Raw genomic sequence first — 22,272 nt, 5'->3', positions numbered from 1 at the left:
CAGGCTTTATCAAATTCGTGTGGGCCTCCGCGTGTCCCCGAAGGTTCCGGTCCACATCGAGACATCGGTGTCGAGCGGCAATGGCAGCGGGAGGTCTGGCCGGCCTACGGCCAATGCTTCCCTCGGCGGCTTGGCTGCTTCCAGAGCCTTTCAGATCATGTACAGAAACGAAGAGGTCACGTTGCGAGACATCGTGCAATTTAGGGCTCATCTGTTAGGTAAAACTCTTCTTAAAATCTTAATAACTGTGCAAGATCCTCTCGAAGCTTATAGCGAAATAACTAATGACTAAAAAGCATTAGTGTAACTAAGGATATCAACATAAATCGTATTTGTTTTTCAGAGCATATCTTTTTATATCAGGTATACACAAAGCAATAAAAAATACATTATTGCAATATTGATTTTGATATATGTTAAAACTAACTAAGCAAACTACTCAATGTGAATACGACATGCATTATAATTATAGATAAAAATGTACCAGTCTCTTACAAAAAAAAGATATTAAAATGTATTTATATAAAAATAATGTAAAATTTTGTTATATTATATTAACAATATGATTAGAAAATTAAAATGACAGAATAACAAAAAACACTAAAGATATAGACTTGATATTCAATAATATTATACTAAAGGCACATGTGGTAGTCAGTCAATAATCTATTCTGTTTTGAAACTAAATGATTACTGCAATTTTTACATAGCGCTATAGTTTGAACACGGCCAGAAGTAAGATAAACTTAGACAAATTTTGATTTAGATCCCTTCCATAAAAGGTTCATCTCAAACGACTTCACGACATCAACCGAAACGACATCTTTGAAAACAAAGGTGACTTCCACTTTTGAAACCTGATATAGACATCACGCTTGACCTGATTTGTTAATTGAAGAAAGTCATGCAAAGAAGAACTCTATAATGATAATACATACTACAAAGTATTTAATATCTCTAGCTCCTGGTTGGCAAATCTCACTCCACATCATCTCCCCTAATTCTACTCCAGAGAATATATGAATAAATAGATTTTTTGATTCTTTAAAAACTTAAACTTTGATAATTGTAAGTTTTAACTCTTCTGACTCATAAGTTTTACTCCATAAAAGCTAAATACACTTAGAAATCTAGACCACTAACTTAATTTACCAAGGTTGCTGTTGTAATTTTCTTTATCATTAATTTTCTTTAAAAGTGAGGTCATAGAAGATTTTTTGTTATTTCAGTCGACAGCCGAAACCTTAAGGAATCTCTTGAAAGAACAGAATGGAGCCTAGGTGTAGAACTATGGTGCAGCGAAGGCGCTCAGTCCAGCACCCTGGCGCCTGTATCCTGTCGCGTCCTCAAGCTACACTTCCAGCCGTCCCAGGGGCTACATTACCATCTCCCTGTGCTGTTCGACTACTTTCACCTGTCAGCTGTCTCCATCACTATTCACGCGAGTTTAGTGGCATTACATCAACCTTACATCAAGTAAGTTGTATTTAACGTTGTACCTGACAACTAACATAGATATCGCGCCAACAAAAAATATATTCCTATATTAAACTCTAAGCTAAAGTTGTTTCTACTAGTTAATTATTTTAAAAAAATCCGTGTTTTGATTGAAATTGAAATTTTCATCATTGAATTCATCATTGAAAAAATATATATATTTGTTCCATTCCTATTGTAGTTCGTTGAAGTAAATGCGAGTTGTTTTCAAAATACAACTAAACCGTATTATGTCTTAACCAGTTACAATACGTGACTTACACCACTGTTATTATGCACATATAAGTGGATTATATTTCTTTTTATATAACAAAATAGAGGTTATAAAATAGTCTTAAATTTCTTGCATGCTGCTACGAAGAAAAAGCATTATGCATTATGTGCAAAGTTGGTAAGTAGGAAGTCAGTCACATTGTCATTTCACGTATTAACTTATATGTATTGTTTAATATTAATTGTGGATTTAAAATTTTTGTTAGTTATTTCAAAACAAATTTTCAACTAGACCTGTCAACTTTTTGTATTACTTTTTAGCTCTAACATTTTAGTAAACATACGCATTTAAAAAGGATATGTATGTGTAGAACAAGATTCATTATTTGAAAATTTTCAGTACCCCACGATCGAGCAAGCAGTGGGGGAAATTAATGAAAAGTGCAGGTTCCAATTTCAACGCATCGGGAAGCTTCGAGAATATTCTATTTGGTTCGAGCGGAAAATGCGCCGGCGGAAACTCCAGCAAGATAGCACACGCTAGGTATTTTTAACTTATCTTTATATCTGACGAAAGCCAGATGACATGTGCAAATACTAATGCACTAAATAGATTGGTATTATTTTGTTTTACTCTATCACACCGAACAGTGTTTCAATACTTATAATCGTCATCATTTCAGTAATAGGACATCTTCTGCTTGACATAGGTCTCTCCACCAGATTTCCAATAGGATCAGCAGATAACTATCTACATCTAGCGACGACGTTTGCAACGACTTTCTCAAAGTCGTCGGTCTATCTTATGGGTGCCCTACTCAGTCATCTGGTCTGCGTGTTATGTTGCCTGCCCCCTGTCACTTTAACTTGCCAATCTAGTAGGCTAAATAAGCTACTATCATTTGTCTACGGATCTGTCTTGACTCAATCTCGTAGGGAAACTACACAAACACACATAAGACATAGATCTCTCCAAGGTTCGTAGAACGATTCTGAGCTAACTAATAAGGCTAGAAGTGAGAGACTTTGTTTCAGTGTCGTAAGTCATCATTGGTGACATATATTGGTCGTAGACTTTCATCTTAAAGCACTGAGGGATATAAGAAAAGATGCTTCTGTACTAAATTCATGATTCAATTTAGCTCCATCAAATCCGGGGTCTCTTTATAGAGAATGCCCCTACTGTTAATTTCTAGATAAAAAATCATTTACTAACTGTTTATTGTCGTATGTTCTCGCGAAGCAATTGTGATTGTATGGTCGATACACGGCCCTTTTAATAGGCATAGAGTTTCTGGAGAAATTCCTCGAATAGCATCAATCCGTCAATCTAAGACGACTCTTGATCTTAAGTCATTAACAATACTCTAGATGACAAGTCTTTCCATAGCATTAGCTTTTTCTCGCTTGAAGCGATCAAGCGTGTGAAAGATTTTTACAGGGATTGCTTAATCTTGAGCTTTTCAAGAATTCTCACGCAAAATACTCCTACAACAGTGTAAGAGATCTATAAGACATCAATACTAAAGCGCATTTGATGTCTATCTTTTTTACTGTCAACGTTTTTGCGACGTAACGTAACACTTTATACTAAGTATCTTGCAAAGTCTTTGTTGAAATCGTACTGTTCCGATCTTCCAATACTAAAATTTTTTTTTTAATTTTAAATCTAGTAAAATTTTACGAAGTTTAATCCTTCGGACCTACGGCATCTAAGTGTCTATCGCCATGTATTAGCAGCAGAAATAGTTAAAGTAGTTGCTACGATTGCGTTTTGTTGCTTTTTCAGTTCACCACCATCATATTAGTTTTCATTGAGTTGATCTTACGATTAAACTCTAAGCTTACTATTTCAACTATTACAACACGACGCTGTAGTGCTGCAATTAGATGTTGAATTGTTGCCAGGAGAGTAGTATCGCCGGCGTAACGCAGATTGGAGATATTTTCTCCGCCTATAGGCATCCGTCCAATTTTCAATACCCATTTATCTTTATCATCTATTTATTTAGTAAAATTAATGTTTCTGCGTTGCAACTAAAAGATTACTTTACTCGATAAATATTCCTTAATAACTATACTTTGGATAATTATGATTTTTATTTTATAGTACTTATTATCAGCTAAATTAACTGTTAGTTACACATTCACATTCACTTTTTATCAAACAGTATATTTATATAAATCATAGAGTACACTCAAATATTATATTTCTTAAAAAAAGTTATATGTTAAATTTTAGACAAGTCCACGCGGAAGTATGCGGCATCCTCCTGGGCTCTTTGGAAGGACTCCAAAGCGCTCTGGCAGTGTGTGGCTCAACAGGAGTGCTCCTTACTCCGGAAGAATCCTCCTCCAATTCTATTGTCGGAGAAGTGGCACAGAGGATAAAGGATCTTAGTGACAATAGCAAAGTAAGTTATTAATATATTTGCTCTCAGTACTTGTCGTTGAGAATTATTCCTTGTGTATAATTCTTACTGTTCTTTTCGTCCATTTTTTCCAAATATATAAATATTACTTTTAAGTTTAACAACTTATGTATAAAATTGACGTTTTATATTGAAATTACACTTGATACAAGGTATAAAGAAGACCTTGTTAATGTCATTGGAACACGCTATATGTATTCCACTGCCAACCGGCCCCTTTGCAAATCTATGGGAGAGGCTATCAGCTGAAATGATATTGTAGATATAAATAATAAAACAAGTTAACGATGCCTAGTCCCAATTCAATAAATACTTTAGTGGTGATTTTAATTGCACAACATTAAATTTTTAACTGTTACATTTTATCATAAATGAGTTAAATTTATTTCGTTACACCGAATGATGCTGTTAACTGCAATGTGGTATGAGATGAATAAAAAAAGGAAGGAGAACTTCCTTTTTTTATTCGTTCTAGTTTTCGGTAATCACTACACAATTACTAATTAATTTCAATTAGTTATTTAATATCTTCGAGTTTTTACATCCTGGATTCGATGATAGAACTCATATTAAAAATTTACGATTTTTTTTATGCAAGCAAGTAGGACGATGTTACACCAAAATGAAAGAGAAATAAACTATTTACTATATTCGTAACATTATTTCATTAGTTGTGATTTTAAATAAATTTAAATTTGGAACTCTCAACTAAAATGACTGATGTTTGACTTCAAAGCTGCCAATATTGAGAAGGTAAGATATAAAAAAGAACTTATATTAAACATATCTTTACAGAAAGCGGAGTCGGGTTCGGAAGAAGAGTGGGCGATGGGGGCAGCGCACGACATAGCACGCCTGTGTGCGGAGGTCACACTGCGGTGGCGAGCCTTTCTACATCACACTTCGGATCGACCGCATGTACATCACGCCTTAGCTGCTGCACATCATGCACTGCGGTAAAATACTATGCATATAACTTACAAACACTTAATTTTTATTAAAAATAAATAGCCATAGTCATTTCTTGTTTATTGATTAATAGCCGAATCATTTTAGGAAAGCGTTAGCGCTAGGAAAAGAGGGGGAATTGACTCCAGCAACGCTTATATTTAAAATGATCGGATCTTGGATCGTCCTTTGTTTAACACATATACGGCCTGGTTTCTTAAGAAACCGTTTGATTATAAAATGGCTGCGACGATGTGTAGAATACTTGGCTTGTCGTACAATAAGTGAGTTTGTCAATTTAACAAAGTGCTGCACCTATATGCGACTAGCTGTATCAAAACAGCGCGAGACTATCGACAACAAACGCTATATTACTTCGAAAGGCACCGACAGATGGCGCTAGTTCAAAGTATCGACAAATATGTAATATAGTACCATGAACAATATATGATATTATACCAGCATTGACAGCCTACAAATCCATTATTCTTGCCGGGTTGCTTTCGCTGGACCCTCAGGTCTATGAAGCAGCCTGTTTATTTAAAATATGACGTCGTCATTGCCAGCAGGTGGTAGGATATCGATACCTAGAAGTACGGGTCAGCTATCTTACCGTCTGGTCAAATTGATGTTGAGATCTCTTACCTGGTCCAAAGTGCGAAAAAAGTCCAACTTAAATATATAAAATTATATTAAGTGAAAGCGCACGCAGAGACGGAGGGGAATAAGCGGGTGGATCAGTTGGCCCTAAAGAGCAAAAGACAATCGGACTATGAGAGATGCCACATTTCATTCGTCAAACGTTAACTGAGATTAGAATCGCTTGACGAAAGAAGTAGGAATTATATGGAAGAAACGGAGGCCACAACAATGCGGATATTTTTCCCGTGCGTGCACAGACCGGTCGCGCACTTCGCCAAGAGCAGCTGGACGGTACTGGTCCAGATGTTCACGGGCCACGAGGGACTCTCCGAGTATTTTTTATTCTTCATCGGCTTAAGCTCAGGAAGAGTCTCTGGTGCTTCTGTGACCCGGGGGTGGACCAGTTCGTTGTGCACTTGGTTCTCCTGCATTCAAAAGACTCAGGAAGGATCTCGAAATAGAATCAAAGAGAAAGATAGAGATCGGCAACATCGCCTCTTTAATGAGTGACGAGGAACGTCGCCCTGCATTTCACAGATGTTGCTGTGAAATAATCAAGCAGATTATAAATTGGAATAAATAAGGTCGAGAAAGAACTAAATATATAATCAGAATATCAGTTAAAAGAATGTAATATTGCAACAGAGTATACAAAAAATATTAAATGGGAAAATGTAAAAAGTGAAAAATTTGATAAATAAAGTGGTTTACAAAGTAGACCAAAGAAATTAGAACAAGGAAAATTGTTAAGGGCGATACTGTGGACATTTTAAAAAAGAGTATCAATTACATCATTAATTTCAAAGATTACAGAATAATATCGATGATAATGTTCCCCAAGCGGTTAAACATCTTGGTCGATACCATCATTATAAAAAACAAAAATGAAAATATCGAATTTGTGTACGTATTCGTAACAACAAACTTTCTTTATTGAAATATACAATAGTAGCTTGAATTGTTTTCGAGAGGCTAACATGAGCCGTAGAAATGGCGTTAAGGTTGTGGGAAGTCAGAGTATGCGAACAATCCTTTACAGGTTGTCGCGGTGACTTTTGCGGGGGGCGTATGCCTTGCAACAGGCGTCTATTCAGTGACATGATGGTGATGAATGTTGAATATTATAATTCTGATTTTCAAATGTAATAATGTTTTCAGTATCAAGCGCTTTTCTGAATGTTTCTTCGTGCTGGATAACCCGAGACACTCGCTGGCGGGTTGCTATGACAGCAACTACCAATCGTACCAGAGCGTAGGCGAAGCGGCGAGAAGATCACGCTATCTCGCCTTGTTACCGCCTCTCCCAGTGCACTGCATCGCACTTGACGGTGACCCCCATATCATGCCCATCATATTTGAAGACAGGTGAGAGCAATCTTTAAATATCATCTCATAACATCACCAGTTTTTATTCTTCATTGTAATATACGAAACGACATTTTTGTTCAGGTATCAAGATACCGCAGAATTTGCTCGACGACGTTCATTTTTAAACTCCAGTGCAAATAAATCAGGCAGCGGTAAGCATTCGCATAACCAAAATTAATGAATAACGTTTATTTCAAAATAATACATATACTTTTATTGACTTTTTTCAGATCCATTTTTATGTTCAGAGCCAGCAAACGAAGATTGTGCCTGTAGTGTAAGCTCTATAATGGACTCTAGAAGACCATCTTCTGAAGCTTCCAGGGTTACTTTAACTTTACCCAAAGCGATGATGGATGTCTTAGAACCACAGTTCAGTGCTCCTAAAAGTAGCACGTCGAATATTGTTCAAGCCACTTTAACTTTGGCCCCACAGAAACCAGTTCATGGTTCTCCAAAAAGAGCTCTCATTAAACAAAATGTAGTTGAAATGAGTAAACCACATAATAAACAATTAGAGCTAACAGGACGAAACAGATACATTGTCCAAAATAATCAAATAAGTGAAATCCAACTACCACCAAATAATGCTTTTTCTTCATGCCCTATTCAACAAGGACAACAATTGTCAAGATATTCCGCGTCTACTTTACTAGACATTAACTCTACAAAGAATAACACAAGCGTTCCTCCAACGGGAAAAGATAAGGGCGACCTAAATGAAGTGTTCAATCAAAGACATGAAATCACAAGCGGCGTAAGTACGCTACCAGCGCGCCATAGCAAATCGTTAGATCAATTGAGGATTTCACAAATGACACCACTGACTGTGCAAACTTTGACGAAGAATGTAAGAAATAATTCTAATACCTCGGTAAACTATCCTAAACCATATCAACCACCTAAGCAAGTAAAACCTACGACGTTACCTCGAAGCGTTACAACGACTACGTATCCCACAAGTACAACGACTCGATGTAGCTCTAAAGGCGATGACTACCGGCGAAATATAAATGAGTTTAGAGAGAAATACAAAAATCCATGTAATCTAAATGCTAATGTACACGGAGGTAATAACGAAGTATTTCATAACACAGGACCCAAATATGACAGGAATATAAAGTCCAACCCTAATCAAGTTTACGGTTACGCTTTCGGTAATCAGGGTACTTTGCAAGCTAATAACGCTATCCGTAATCCTTTAGAATTTCAAAGAGGTTACAGAGTTAATTTGCCCCGTCCTATGTTGCCTCCGCGTAATTCTTATCCACCAGTTAGTGGAAAAACTCAAATAACCGATCAAAGTAATTTAGTATCAAATAAGCACGTTCATAGATCTAACTCTACTCACGTTTTTCATCAAAACGTGGATAGCCAGCAACAACAACAAATTGATATCGAGGCAGCACGAAATCAATTAAGACATGAATTAAATTATTATCTTCAAAAAGGAGATTGGAGCTACGATTTCAACACAGGTAGTCTAATTCAAAATTATCAAAAGAAATCCAGTAAAAGCAGTGATGACAGTGGATTTGTAATGACATTAGACAGAAGTAGTGATGGTACTTCCAAATCAACATACTCTAAAACTCCGCCATCGACGCCACATTCCACTATACCTTCGGTTAGACATAAAAAGAGTCGATCCAAGGAATCTAGATTAAGTCATAGTGCAAAAGAAGGTACTAAAATGAATTCAAGTCGTGATTCTCTTAGCAGCCATCATTCTATAAGATCAAGAGATAGTAAGTCTGATCGGCATACCTCAAAATCAGATCGAAGTACACCAAAATCTGACAGAGCAACTCCCCGGTCAGGCAGAGCTACTCCAAAAACGGGTAGAACAACTCCGAAATCAGGTTTTGCAACTCCAAAATCGGGAAGAGTTACACCCAAGTCAGGAACAACTACACCTAAAAGTGGCAGATCAAGTGGAAAGCCTGAAAAACGCACGAAACATAAAGCTTCAGAAAAAATGACGCAACTGATGTCGGAAGCAGCATCATCGTCCAGTAACGAGAGTATACCGTTTGAACTTAGAAGGCTAGAGTCGTCAGCGAGTGTTCCTTATAGCTTAGATCATGGCGCCGAGCTAAGACATTGTAGAAGCGCAGCTTCAGTTCTAGATGAACCAAATCTGAACAATACTTTTGGATCAGAATCTTTGCCAAATTTAGCACCACCACCTGCTTTTGAATCGCCTCCATTAGATATAGCTGACAAAGATTTTAAAATCCTACCTCCCAAAAGCTTTTTGAGTAAGGATGAGAAGCGAAGTAGTACATCAACATCTAGTTTAAGTGAACAAAGTGGATGGGTTTCCAGTGGTCGAAGTTCGGGACCGTCGACACCTGATAATGGCAGCTGTCAATTAAATCAAAACTTTTTACCTCCGAATAAATCTCCCGCCTCCAAAACTTCTAATAAAGTTTACGATACCGCATCTGAATTACAAAACAAAGATGGTGAGAAAATTAGTGATTTTAAGAGAACTGTTTTAAATGGCGAACAGCTGAGAGAACGGCTATTAAAACTAGCTGTTAAAGCTGCCCAGAGTTCTAATGAGAAAATAGAATGTTGCGATAAGGAAGTTTGTGAAGAATGCACTATTTGTAGCGATTCTATATGTACAGACAGCCAATGTGAATATAATAAATTAATGCACAACAATGGCGTTGATACGGGATGTAATTCCGATACTTGTTCAGCTAGTTGTTTTCAACAGTATTCTGAACCCTACCGAGGAAAAATAAACCAAAGGCATAACTCTTTCAGCGGAATGCAGGCGACGCCTTTTAGCACCTTCCCTGTTCCTTCTGAAAGTAACGTAAAAAAATCTCAGACAATTAGTGATGATCTGCATCCATATATCCGGAAAGAAATCACACCTAAAGTACAACAGTTGAGCACAAAATCCAATACTATGAATAAAACAAAATTAAAGGATAGAATAGAATATACAGAAAAATTATTAGCAGCAGAAATACGTAGTTTAACTGTGGATCGATCTTGCAAAAGTCACGTTAAAAAAACATCTCCGACTAGTACCTCAAAATACCAAAACAAGGCTAAGTCGGAAGTGGATTTAAGTCATTTCGGTAATGAGCCTGAATACGAGCATTTACCACCGCCTCAACAGTTTAGAGATAACCCACCACCACCAGATGCATTTAAGGTAGTGAAATTATTTAATCGTTAATTACGTTATTAAGTCATATTTCTTTTGATTTTTAATTATGGTGAATTACCGCAGAAATTAAATCTATATTTATTTACAAAAGAGCTGTGTTATCGATAACTTAAAAGTTAAAGATTCCCTGCGATTTTTTTTAAATGGTATTCTGACAGTTGCTTTTTAATACATATTTAATGACATAGTTTATGCGCCCAAATTTATATATTTACATAAGTGACGTTATAAATTCAAGAAATAAAAATAAACTCATAACGCCTAAATTTAGCCTTCAAAAATTAACAAATCTGCATGGATGTCTATAACAAATCTTAGACTTACGAGTACTTTCCTTAGTTCTAAATCAAAAATTAAAATATATTATTTAATAAATATAGTCTTTTACGCTGATTAAAATGTGTAACTTGGTTTGTTGACTCATTTATATGATAAATATTATAATGTACACATCAAACATTGTTTCTTAAATTTCATTGAAGTAGAACAACTGTTGAGTTTCTGGCTGGCACTTCCCAGCAGCTCATCATTCCGAACCGGTAATAGTTTTTCTACTTATAATATTAAATAGTTGACGTATCAAACGTGCGTTAAAGCTGTTAAAGCCTACTTGAATAATGACTCGACCAGGAAAGTCTCGTCTCTGCTGCCTCATCCTCCATCTGAGTGTCTAATGCAGGTTCGGAAACCCGAATGCTTTAGTTTATATAGTTAACGGACCCTTCCGTTTCGTGAAACCAATTCCGATGAAGCTGTAAAAGCGTTAACAAAAAGGCTAACAGCAAAAACTTCTCAGATACAATACAATACAGATATTTTGAATTTTAAATTACTAAAACAAATAATTCTTTTCATTCACCAGGATCCTCCGTCGAAGTCACCAGAACTCAGTAGGCAAAGCAGCAAATCATCTACTCCATCTAAAACATCAAGAAAACCAGCAAATCAACCCTCTACTCTACAATTAGATAATCCCTTATATCATGTATGCGAAGGTAAGCGAACTCTTTTGGTATAATGCTTTTTGCTACTGCTTATAAAAAATACTAACAAATCCGCTGTTAATGTACCAGGAATTATAGAAAGACGAAAATTAAGGCCTCACCAATCAGTTAACTCAACGGCTACAACATCAACTAGCACGCTTAACAAAAGTCAAAGCACTGGAGAACTTGCTTCTAGGAATGAAAGTAGCAGTAACAAAGGTATGGCTAATTAACTCCATTCTCCAAATTGTTATTAACACAATTAACGACATGCTTGATAACAAGAACAGAAAAAAGTTATGACCTTGTGAATTCAATCTAAATCGATCTTTTTTTATTTATTTTGCAGAGCAACGTGAAAGTAACCTGGTGAGCATATTTGGACTGGCTGAATCTGAGCGACTGTTCGTTAAATGCAGGGAAGAATTTAGACAAAGCGTTAAATATCCTGGAGCTATTTATTCAGATTTCCCACCTGTGGAAAACTCTTTGCCTTACTTTCATATAAGTGATGAATATCGAATGTTTAATCCAGAAGGTAATGAAAATAAAGATTTATTACTATCAATATTTCACTTAAGCTTAGTATTAAGTAGAGTAATAAGCTAATGTTTTTGAAATTTCCAGGTTTGCATCTTATAATTTGCGTGCATGGATTAGATGGTAATGCAGCAGATCTACGTCTGGTGAAAACATATTTAGAGCTCGGTCTTCCAGGAGCCCGTCTAGACTTTCTAATGTCCGAAAGAAATCAAGGAGACACTTTTTCTGATTTTGATACTATGACTGACAGGTTAGTTCATTATTTTATAATAATATTTAAATGAGATTTCAACACTTTTTTTCTCATGGACCATTTTCAAAATTTAGCTGGGTCCTGTGGACTTCCTGTAACTACTGAATATGGAAGTTTTTACAAGGAACAGCTTCTTAAAATATTATCTGCCTACATCGATTGATGAAGTCAAGCCAACATTTTAATTCTTCATCTTATATCATCTTTTTCGTGTACTTACTAATTGCGAACCCACATTTGTTATCACACCAACGTAGACCCCCATCAAGTTTACCAGGGATCCCTGAATATCCACTTAGATCACTGTGAGATCGTTTGGTTTTGATTTTAGAACAAATATCCACTGCTAGGCATTAGCTACTCCCAAATATATATCTATGATACATATACCATAATCGTCACGCTTGGCAGGTGGATCAACGTTTGCAGTATGGTATTATTGTACACAGAGGATACTGCTGCACATGCTCTCGAAACTTGTTCGTGAACAGTGGCCAAACTTTATAATTAATTGACTCTGTGTGAATTATATAACATTGTATCTCAGGAATCAAATCTGCAAACTACGATCGCAAGTCTCAGATATCTACCTACCGCTGCGCTAACAGTGCTCGATTTTACATTAAGAATTAAAAATGTTCAAATTTTAATTTAATTTTTCAGACTAGTCCAAGAAATAATAACACATATACAAAATTCTAGTGAACCGGCTAGAATAAGCTTCGTTGGTCATTCCTTGGGCACTATCATTATTAGATCTGCACTTGCTAGGCCACAGATGAAACCATATTTGGGAAAATTGCACACTTTTCTCTCATTAAGTGGTCCACATCTAGGCACATTGTATAATTCCAGCGGCCTAGTCAATGCTGGTAAGTAATTTAATGTAAACTTTAAATTATTATAATGAATCTTTTTTAAAGAGCATTTCTCGAAATACAAACAATTAGCATAATCGTTCACAAAAGTAATACTTATAATAGATTATAGTAGGTTCTCTAACTTAATTGAAATGATACACTGGTATGTGAATTAAATCGTATGACTTTTCCGTAAGGTACGCTTGTAGTGACAAATCATGGCTAATTATACACTTGTGGAAATAATATCATAAAAAGTACGGACAGTTGTGCGGCTAATAAAGGTCTGTAGTTGCGACACTCATCGGGAAGGTGTCCTGTTGCAGCGGCGTTTCTCAAAGCGCATCGTCATTGCGTTCTTGAAAACGTGTCGCATATCAAAGAAAGCGATTTTTCAAAGGGTTAACAGTTTTGCGATATGTGCAACTTATACTGTGGCAAATACAAGATCATTTATGTATTATATTGTTAAATTGATCATGTATCCGTAAATTCATGTCTCTTTCTTCCTTTGTTTCTTTATTCTCTCTGAGGAAAGTTTGATCCAAATCAGTTTTATGTGTGTTATTGTGTTTATAATATGTATTATACCTTATTTATTATAAGTATATACATTATATACATACGTATATATGTTTGTATACATATATTTGTTTGTACACGTTAATTACCAATTATTTATATTTCTACCATTTCCATACTACAGTTGACTGTATGAGATTGCCCTGTGCGATAAAACCGCTTGTAAATGTATCCTAGCGTGTACAATAATATTTTAAATTAAAAAAATAGTGTCTAGTTAAACAAAGTAAAATATTTAAAAATAAACTCTTAATTTACATAAAATGTTGTAAATAATAAATAAATTGACATTCTTTCCAGGTATGTGGTTCATGCAGAAATGGAAGAAATCGGGTTCTCTATTGCAGTTGTCCCTGCGAGATGCTTCTGATCCTCGCCGCTCTTTCCTCTACCGCCTCAGTGAGAGGAGCCAGTTACACCAGTTCAAACATATCCTCCTGTGCGGCTCAGGACAGGATAGATATGTTCCCTTACATTCCGCACGTCTCGAGCTTTGCAAGGCCGCTGCGAAAGATACCTCGTTATTGGGTCAAGCTTACAGAGAAATGGTACGTTTGACTTACTTTTCAATGATTTTGAAAATTTTGCAATTGTATTATATAACGAAATCTCTTGTGCACCAGCAGAGTGCAATCAGGTAAAAATTCTTTACTATTCTGAAATGATTAAAATATCTATACTATTTAGAATTTCAACTCATTAAAAATGTACTTCGAAAACGAAATTTATTTAATATAATCAAAGCAATTTAAATTACAAAAAACCATTTTAAAAGGCAATTTTGAAAGCCTTACTAACAGGCATACGTAACTACTTCCTTTCGTTTTTATTTCGATTTATAAATACGTGCCTTTTTGATATATAGTAATTACGTGGTCATGTTTAAAATTTTCAGTTTTTGGGGTTAACTGAGAAAAAGTGATGAATTGCATGTAATCCGCTTTTTATATATATATTTATATAACACTATTTTAGGATATAAATGTACGTTATGTTTAATTATATTGTTAACATGATTTACACGATATAATATGAGTTAACTTAAGGTGAGGCACTAAAAATATTACAGATCGTAATATCGCTACTAAAGTAAATACACAAAATATCACCATCATCATCATCAGCCATAGATTTCTAATATGATCTGTTTGAAACGACCTGTATCCCGCGTTTTCCGAAGTCTTTAACTAGATCATCTATCCACATAATCTCTTCCTTCATTAACAACTTAGAGTCGCTGAACGCGCTATGAAGAGGGATATACTAGGAATTTGGCAATGTAAAGTGATAGTACATATATCCACGCATTAACACACTAGCTTTAAATTTCTGGAGTGATACCCTCGAAGCGACAGGTGCAGCGTAAAACGTCTACCCCCAAGAGGAAAATCTAGCTTGTGAAGCCGTTAGAAGCTGGATATAGGCCGTTTACTTCTGGTCTTTTTGAAAATATATGAGGGTACCCTACGGATTCTTAATAGAATTTTTAATATGATTTTGATATAACTCTGTACATAATCAGGTAAAAGTAAATTTCGTATGCGAGCTCGATAGTTCCTAAAATGAATACATGTTGCATGATGATTGACTAAAATACCGACATAGTCCTGCAGATTGGCAAGTTGAAGTGGTTAATTCTGGAGCAAAGACTACGGACCGAGACTACATTATATTAATATTTCAGGTACATAACATGGTGTCTCCATTAGCATCTCGGGCGTCTACGGTGTCGGTGGTTCGTTACGACGTTCAACATGCACTGCCTCACACAGCCAGTGCCCTCGTCGGTCGCGCCGCCCACATTGCCGCCCTGGATTCCGATTTGTTTATAGAAAAGTTCCTCTTAGTTTCCGCACTTAAATACTTTCGATAAACACTATTTCCGCACTAATTTATAAGATTAGGTTGATGTTTTTTTATGACGGTTATAATTAATTCGTGTATAATTCTTTCTTTAGGTATTATCATCAGATTTAAATAGTTTAAATTATTGATAAATAATCTCTTATGAGCACAAAAATACTACGTGCATTGCTTGTTTTATTATATCAATTCATAAAGTGTATTAATCGATTAACACTGTCAAATAATTCACATTAGTTTAGTATGAGGAGCTTTTGCATTTATCGGGTCTTATGTCAACGATTTTATTGTGATTATAAAATCTAACTTTGAGAAAAATAGGTTGTATATTAAATCTCTCTAACCTACGGGTTCGATTTTATCCATCTAAACGACATTGTATTAAACTGTCGTGTGACGAAAAAGCCCAATAGATGTAAGAGTTTTCAGACTAAAACTTTTCTTTGGTTGTGATCTTACTGTCATCCTACACTTCGATGAGTTTTTATAAAAACTATTTATAATCGGTTTGTCAAACGAAACAGATTGGTTAGTGGCCTAAAATACAGTGTTAAAAATATTGCAAAGGATTTAAACTTCAACAGGCACTGAATTATTACTCATAATTAATGTTTTTTTACATGTATGTGTAGGATACAAGTGAAAGGAAATGACGCTATTCATTTGAATTCGAATGATTTGAAAATTATTAGTAAAACCTTACGCATTCATGAACCGATAGTTACTATAACGGGATTTAAAGCTAAAACCATTGACATACCTTGTGAAAAAGTGTGATAATTCGCCTAAAGTTCACTTAAACAGAATGACAATGAGCTTCATCGACAAAACACTATGAAGCAGCATTTTGAATTAGATATAAGACGGATCTTTACACCAAATAATTAAGACTACAATTTAGCATATGTAGATATTGTAGATGTTAATTGTATTAGTTACTATAATTGATTGTTGTGTAATGAAATGGGATTGTAATATATACTAAAGAATTGTATGTAATTGTCTTTTTCGTCAATCCTATATTTTTGCATAGTTGATGTTCATTAATTAATTTAAACTTATTTATGTCCGTAACAAATATAAATATTAGATTATCGATCGTAATCTCCCATCGTAAAATACAAAATTTCTCAAGTTTCAACCGTAAATTGGGAAAAAACAAGATATTCATGAACAATTTTTCCCAACGCATTTATGAGCCATTTCAATAGGTTTTTTTTAGAAGACATATGTATTATATTTTACCTAATAATATAAATGTAAACAAAATCAGAAATTCACTGTTATTGTCTCTACATTTGTCATGTTAACTTCTTTTAAGTCAATTCTTTATGTATGTAAAATTTTCAAATATGAAAAGGTCTTTCAATCGTTGTTTACGTGCCCATTCTATAAATTTTATGAGCCCATTGATTGTTACAATTTTAGAAATTTTGATTGTAATTTTATGAATTAAAGTCTCTATTTTCAACAATCATTTTATGTAAGTTTATATTAAAACGTGTTTTAGTTACTGGAATTGTAGAAATCTTCTTTGGTTCTGATATTTTAAGTTTAAATTTAAATTATTTTTCAATAAGACAAATGAACCTAAGACCTTTAAAAATAGGAATTTAGCCTTAAACAATATGAATCGTTAGAAATAAAAGTTGTAAATTTTTATCGAATGTTAGACTGATCTTTAAAAATATACGATTATTAAGATATTCATAAGTTTCATAGATTATCTTTTCTTATTTGTAGTTATTGTTTGATATAAAAAATGATTATTTAAATCTTGCTCTGTCCACTTTTGTCTATTAATCTGTAGGTAAAATTTTATACAGGGGCTTCAATATTCTAGTCTTAATTTAATTAGATGCTCACGTGTGATGAGCTTCGATTTTTAATTCTTATTTTTTACAATAGTCGGATAATTTTCAAATCGTCTATAAATTGATAGTAAATTACTTCAAAAATTAATAATATATGAAAAGTCTATAAAGAAGAATAATTAAGCATATGAATCATTGTTTTCAGATGCACATGTTTTATGAATTATTAGAATGGTGCAGAACTCAAGACTAAACAATGAGAACGATGATATAAAACTGATCCGTGATTGGTTACATAATATTAATATTTAAAAATGTATCAAAAATAATATAAATTTGAAAATGTTCGTTTAAACACAATACTTTTAGCCAATTGAAATAAAATGTACTACATCACTTGACTAAGTACCAGCACACCAAGAGGAGTCATGTAAGTAAGGAGACTAAATCTTATTTGTAAATTACATTCGTACGTTTAATGGCGATGTGTCGATGTTATACACTTATAATTAATAAAGAATGCCTGGAAACTAACTATGTTATAAATTCTTTCCTTAAACCAATACTTTTCAAGCCACCTTCCGCCCGACTTATTTAACACGACTCCTGAATATTTGTTAAAAATACAATAAAGAATATCAGAAAAACTCTAATTTACAGCACAGTAAATACTTTTATTCCACTTTTGTTACTCATATGGACCAACTAGCATAGTTTCCACAAGACAACTTATCATTCCAATGGTTATCGAACGAGTGCGTGACTGAACTCCCGACTCAATATCAAAACGCTGTTTCAACCCCACCACTCTCAATCCTTTAAAAGTTGTCACAAAAGAATGACGGGGTCGAGTAGTGTTGCCATTTAAGAAAAATAAAACTATCTTTTATAAAATTATTACAAGACTTAACAAATCCTGAAATGGATAAAAGAATAACCAACACATGGTAATTTATGAATTGAATCCAGAATTAGATAATTCTGATCACTAAAAGAAATAGTCAAGAACAAATACAGCAGCAAAAAGTAAAACCTTTAACATAAAACATGGAACTCACAAAATTGAAGGACACTTTGTAAAAAAAAAGAAAGCTAAAATGAATATGGGTCGGTCACATATTGAGAGATGTAAATGATAAGTAGACAAAATTCGCCACTGTATGAACACCAAGAAGCAACATAATAAGGAAAAGAGGCATACTCTACTATCGGCGGTCTGATGATCGAGGTTGAGGGCCATTGTGACACACTTGATTCAAGATATGATCATATGGAAGCAATTGAGGGAGACCTACGCGACGACATGTTAATAAAATAAAATTGATATAAAACTCTGCGAATGTATCACGTTATAGGCTAGCGAAGGATGACCACCATAAAGTGAACAGAGTATACGGAGTCTTAAGAAAACGCTGGAAGCTGTCGACTTTAAATTGATCCTATTTAAAATTTTGGGGGCAGGACCAATGTATTTTTAATAACATTGTTAATATGACTTCCATATATCTCGAACAGCATGATGTAATGTTAAAATACGAAAGCAAATTCGAAAGTCTATAAAATTCAAATTTATGACAACGTTATTTATAAATAGAGGGTAGATCTGATTGACAGTATAGTAAAATGAGACGCACTTAATGTAAAGCAGTAGTTAAGTTTTTTGAGATATATGCAGGTAAATTGGTTTTTGGTGTAAAAGCTTTAGACGAGTGAATGTAAAGCTAATTCGCTATACATGCTTACGAAATCTCTCCACCATGTGGACATCGACCCGGGTTACATTTTATGGTCTTCTTAAACGCTGGATGCACTCTGCTTCCCACCAGTCATATTGGATATCTATAGGGGAGGCCTATGTACAAAGGTGGACGTCCTACCGCTGAAACATTTCTTCTTATCGTGGGATCTCTTTTTTTTCTCGCTGTTTCATTTTTTTAAAACTATTGTACATATGGTAATCAAAACAGACGCATAAATATAAATGTATAAATCGACGCGAAAGGGAAATCTTTTCTAATCCGGCAGAAACACTTGTTGTGAGTGAAGTCAAGATACGAGTTTAATTATATAAAACAAACATTATATTAGTATAGGATCATACTAAAATATGTATTTTATCTTAAAAAAAAACAAACCCATTTAGCATCTTTATTCAACTGAGTCCCCAAGAATTTACTTTTACGGTTTGATACAGAAGTACGATACTAACCGAACTACGAAACGGTACGAGACTGCGGTCCAAAATACTTGCTAAAAAATAATAGACTTAGTGAAATATAATTTAGTAATCCCCTAACTAAACGATAATGAAAAAAATAAATTTAATTATTTATGTATTCTGCTACGAAATATTAACATAGTTTGTTTCTTTAAGCTTTATTCAGTTTTTTGAATGAACATTATCGTTTATACGATTCACGTGATATTTGACAAATACAAAAAACATTTCCTTGACAGATATCAATCAAAGATAATCGCATGATGATGCCTGCATAATAGATACAGACAACTACAAAAATGGCATTAATTTTTTTTTTGCCGAAAATAAACCTACTCTGTAAATATGTGTTAAGATTATAATTATGGAAAAAAAACAAAATTCTATGCATTTTTACTATTTATAATATTGTACGTTAAAGTTTTTTCGAGCATAAAATGCTGCTATACAATATTAATTAAAAATTATTTTTACGCTGTACGAAAAATTTTATTGTTATCGGTCTGCAACTTTAACAGAGGCCACTATTTCTTATATATATGTTCGCTTCTACTTTATTGCCATCGGTATGGTTGAGATAAAACAATAAATCTATACAATACGTACAATTTGATACCTACAGTTTTCATAAATATTTAACTATGATAAATTATTCAAATAGTTTGAGAAGAGAATTTAAGTTATTATCGATATTCAAAATGTCATCGAAAAGTTTTAATAATCTGTAAAAGAGGCGTGATCTGTAATGTCAATAATATGTAAAGTTATCTGTGGCTTATTCATAATCAGTTGGTGGGGCACAAGTCGGTTCTGTCAGGTGGATGCGTGCAAGTGTTTCTTTTTTACGATTAATATAATTTTATTTGTTAGTATTCTATTATTAAATAAAACTGTTGATACTATTTTCTCAATAATATAATTAGTGCTAGTGATTTTACATAAATCTTTATTGTTCATTCATACATAAATTATACAGGCAATGCTGTTATTGCTGTCAGAGAGTTTATAATACTTGGAAGAAATTAAAATTTAATAAAATGGGCAAGTTATTAAGTCTTTTGGCACGAGACGACTCGAACTGTTGCTCTTCGCCACGATATGATATTTTCTTGGATTTTGAGAACGCAGCTCCTACGGACACAGAGCGCGATGTTTTTGAAGAGGTGCAAAGAGTTTTATTAGATTCGGAAAAAATTTTAGAAGAAATACAATGTTACAAAGGAGCTGGAAAAGAAATTCGAGAAGCAATAGCGGATCCTTCAAGAATAACTCAGGAACGTGCCTGGCGCGCTGTAAAACCTTTAGTGGATAAACTATTAAGATGTTACCAACATTCATTAGAACTGCAACGGGTGAGTAAACTTCTATTATTTACGCCTCGACTCCATCTCATATGGTTTTTTTTTTTGTTTTAAAAATTTCTTTGAATTTTCACCTACCCTCAAAAGATTAACATTACTCCTTTTACCAGCCTTTATTTGACAATAAAAATAATTGTTACATTAAAAAAAACAGGGATTCTTCTAGTATATATGTATTATTACATTAAAGTTATGTAACATAAAGAAACAATGTATTATTAATATGTCCTTATGCAAAATATAAATGTCTTGAAATCAAGAGATTATCTACACTGTACCCCAAGGCAATGCTTCCAGCAGATATATGTGAATGTTTAGCAAAGAATGTGTTTATTAAAAACCAATAGGTTTACTCCATTTACAGCTGCATTGAGAGGAACTTTGTACATTTCCAATTAAAAAATTGCCTAATAACATAATATTATGACTTTTGAGATGTTACAGAAAGATTACAGTATTTTATTGAATATTTTAAAATTAAAAAACCCTAAATAAAACATGATATTATAATCAGGATCTTTGTGTTTTAAAATTAAAATAACTAACTGAAATGAAAATATACCTAATTTATTTAAAATTTAATGTTTGTTACATATAAAACATACCAAGATTATTAATGCAAACAAAAATAATAAAACAATTGCTGCATATAATTGGCACTATAAGTTATAGATAATTTATAATATAAAATATAATTAAAATAAAGCTTAGCTAATTTAGAACATTGTTTAATGTGTATCATTTTAGTACCCTGTACAAAATCATTTCACTTATTTCAATGACATGGCAGGAACAGGAAATATCAATAAAGCGCATAAATGCTACATAGATTTACATATACCATATACTTCGAGTACATGCACTGTATAGGAATAGATAAGAAATCTTTGTTTTTTTTTGACATTTGAATTTTAGTCTTATCAAAGGATGTTTAACAATATCAGCAAGAGATACCACAAATTACTGATAACAAACAGTTAAGATAAAACTGTTCATTTTCCATACAATGAAAACTTAAATGAATGTACAATGCACACAATTTCATCATAAATTTGAATAATAACAATTTATTGTATTATTTTTGGAACTTATATGAAAACTTTTAGCACATAAACATTCCAAAAATGTTTACCTTTATTTTATAATTTTAATGGTGTTAATGTGTTTAAGTAACAATAAATGTTTTTAGTATAAATAATAGTTCTTTAGATGTTTACAGGAAAATTATGACCACAATGTACAATACATACTTACTGTGTTAAGTATATATATAGATAAGGGTGTCCGTTGTACCATAAGACTTGTGTTACTTGGACTGCACTGAGTTGTGGCTGATTCCCAAAGGTGAAAAGGTCACAACCTTTTAACGACATTTGCTCCAATTATTTATAGAGATATAAAAGACATACAATATAATTAAGTTTAGAATTAATAACATAAATGATTTTATAATGTTACAATAATATATTGATGCAAATTTAAAAGTTGTTTATTCAACT

General features: G+C 33.6%; 2 protein-coding genes across 2 annotated transcripts in view; both read left to right on the top strand.

The window, feature by feature from the left end:
• The window catches only part of LOC137919166 (protein FAM135A), a 33,072-nt gene extending 17,530 nt beyond the window's left edge, over positions 1-15,542 (top strand). The window contains exons 2-15 of the mRNA XM_068762151.1: positions 4-218; positions 1,230-1,476; positions 2,111-2,254; positions 3,953-4,124; positions 4,938-5,098; positions 6,891-7,097; positions 7,182-7,252; positions 7,331-10,278; positions 11,156-11,288; positions 11,629-11,817; positions 11,907-12,072; positions 12,739-12,947; positions 13,818-14,065; positions 15,202-15,542. Coding sequence (XP_068618252.1) covers positions 4-218; positions 1,230-1,476; positions 2,111-2,254; positions 3,953-4,124; positions 4,938-5,098; positions 6,891-7,097; positions 7,182-7,252; positions 7,331-10,278; positions 11,156-11,288; positions 11,629-11,817; positions 11,907-12,072; positions 12,739-12,947; positions 13,818-14,065; positions 15,202-15,390 — 5,299 coding nt within the window. The 3' untranslated portion in view covers positions 15,391-15,542. The remainder of the gene's footprint in view (positions 1-3; positions 219-1,229; positions 1,477-2,110; positions 2,255-3,952; positions 4,125-4,937; positions 5,099-6,890; positions 7,098-7,181; positions 7,253-7,330; positions 10,279-11,155; positions 11,289-11,628; positions 11,818-11,906; positions 12,073-12,738; positions 12,948-13,817; positions 14,066-15,201) is intronic.
• Positions 15,543-20,234: 4,692 nt separating this feature from the next.
• Positions 20,235-22,272, top strand: part of LOC137919161 (CYFIP-related Rac1 interactor A) — a 56,866-nt gene continuing 54,828 nt past the window's right edge. The window contains exons 1-2 of the mRNA XM_068762144.1: positions 20,235-20,277; positions 20,389-20,764. Of these exons, the coding sequence (XP_068618245.1) occupies positions 20,450-20,764 (315 nt within the window). The 5' untranslated portion in view covers positions 20,235-20,277; positions 20,389-20,449. The remainder of the gene's footprint in view (positions 20,278-20,388; positions 20,765-22,272) is intronic.

The sequence above is a fragment of the Battus philenor genome, unplaced genomic scaffold (genome assembly GCF_028537555.1).
Source record: "Battus philenor isolate CCGP_79_NKW_IND1 unplaced genomic scaffold, ilBatPhil1.0.hap1 SCAF_16, whole genome shotgun sequence".
In the NCBI taxonomy this organism is placed as follows: Eukaryota; Metazoa; Arthropoda; class Insecta; order Lepidoptera; family Papilionidae; genus Battus; species Battus philenor.
Note: the sequence above shows the minus strand (reverse complement) of the source record. Positions and strands in the feature narration are given on the sequence as shown.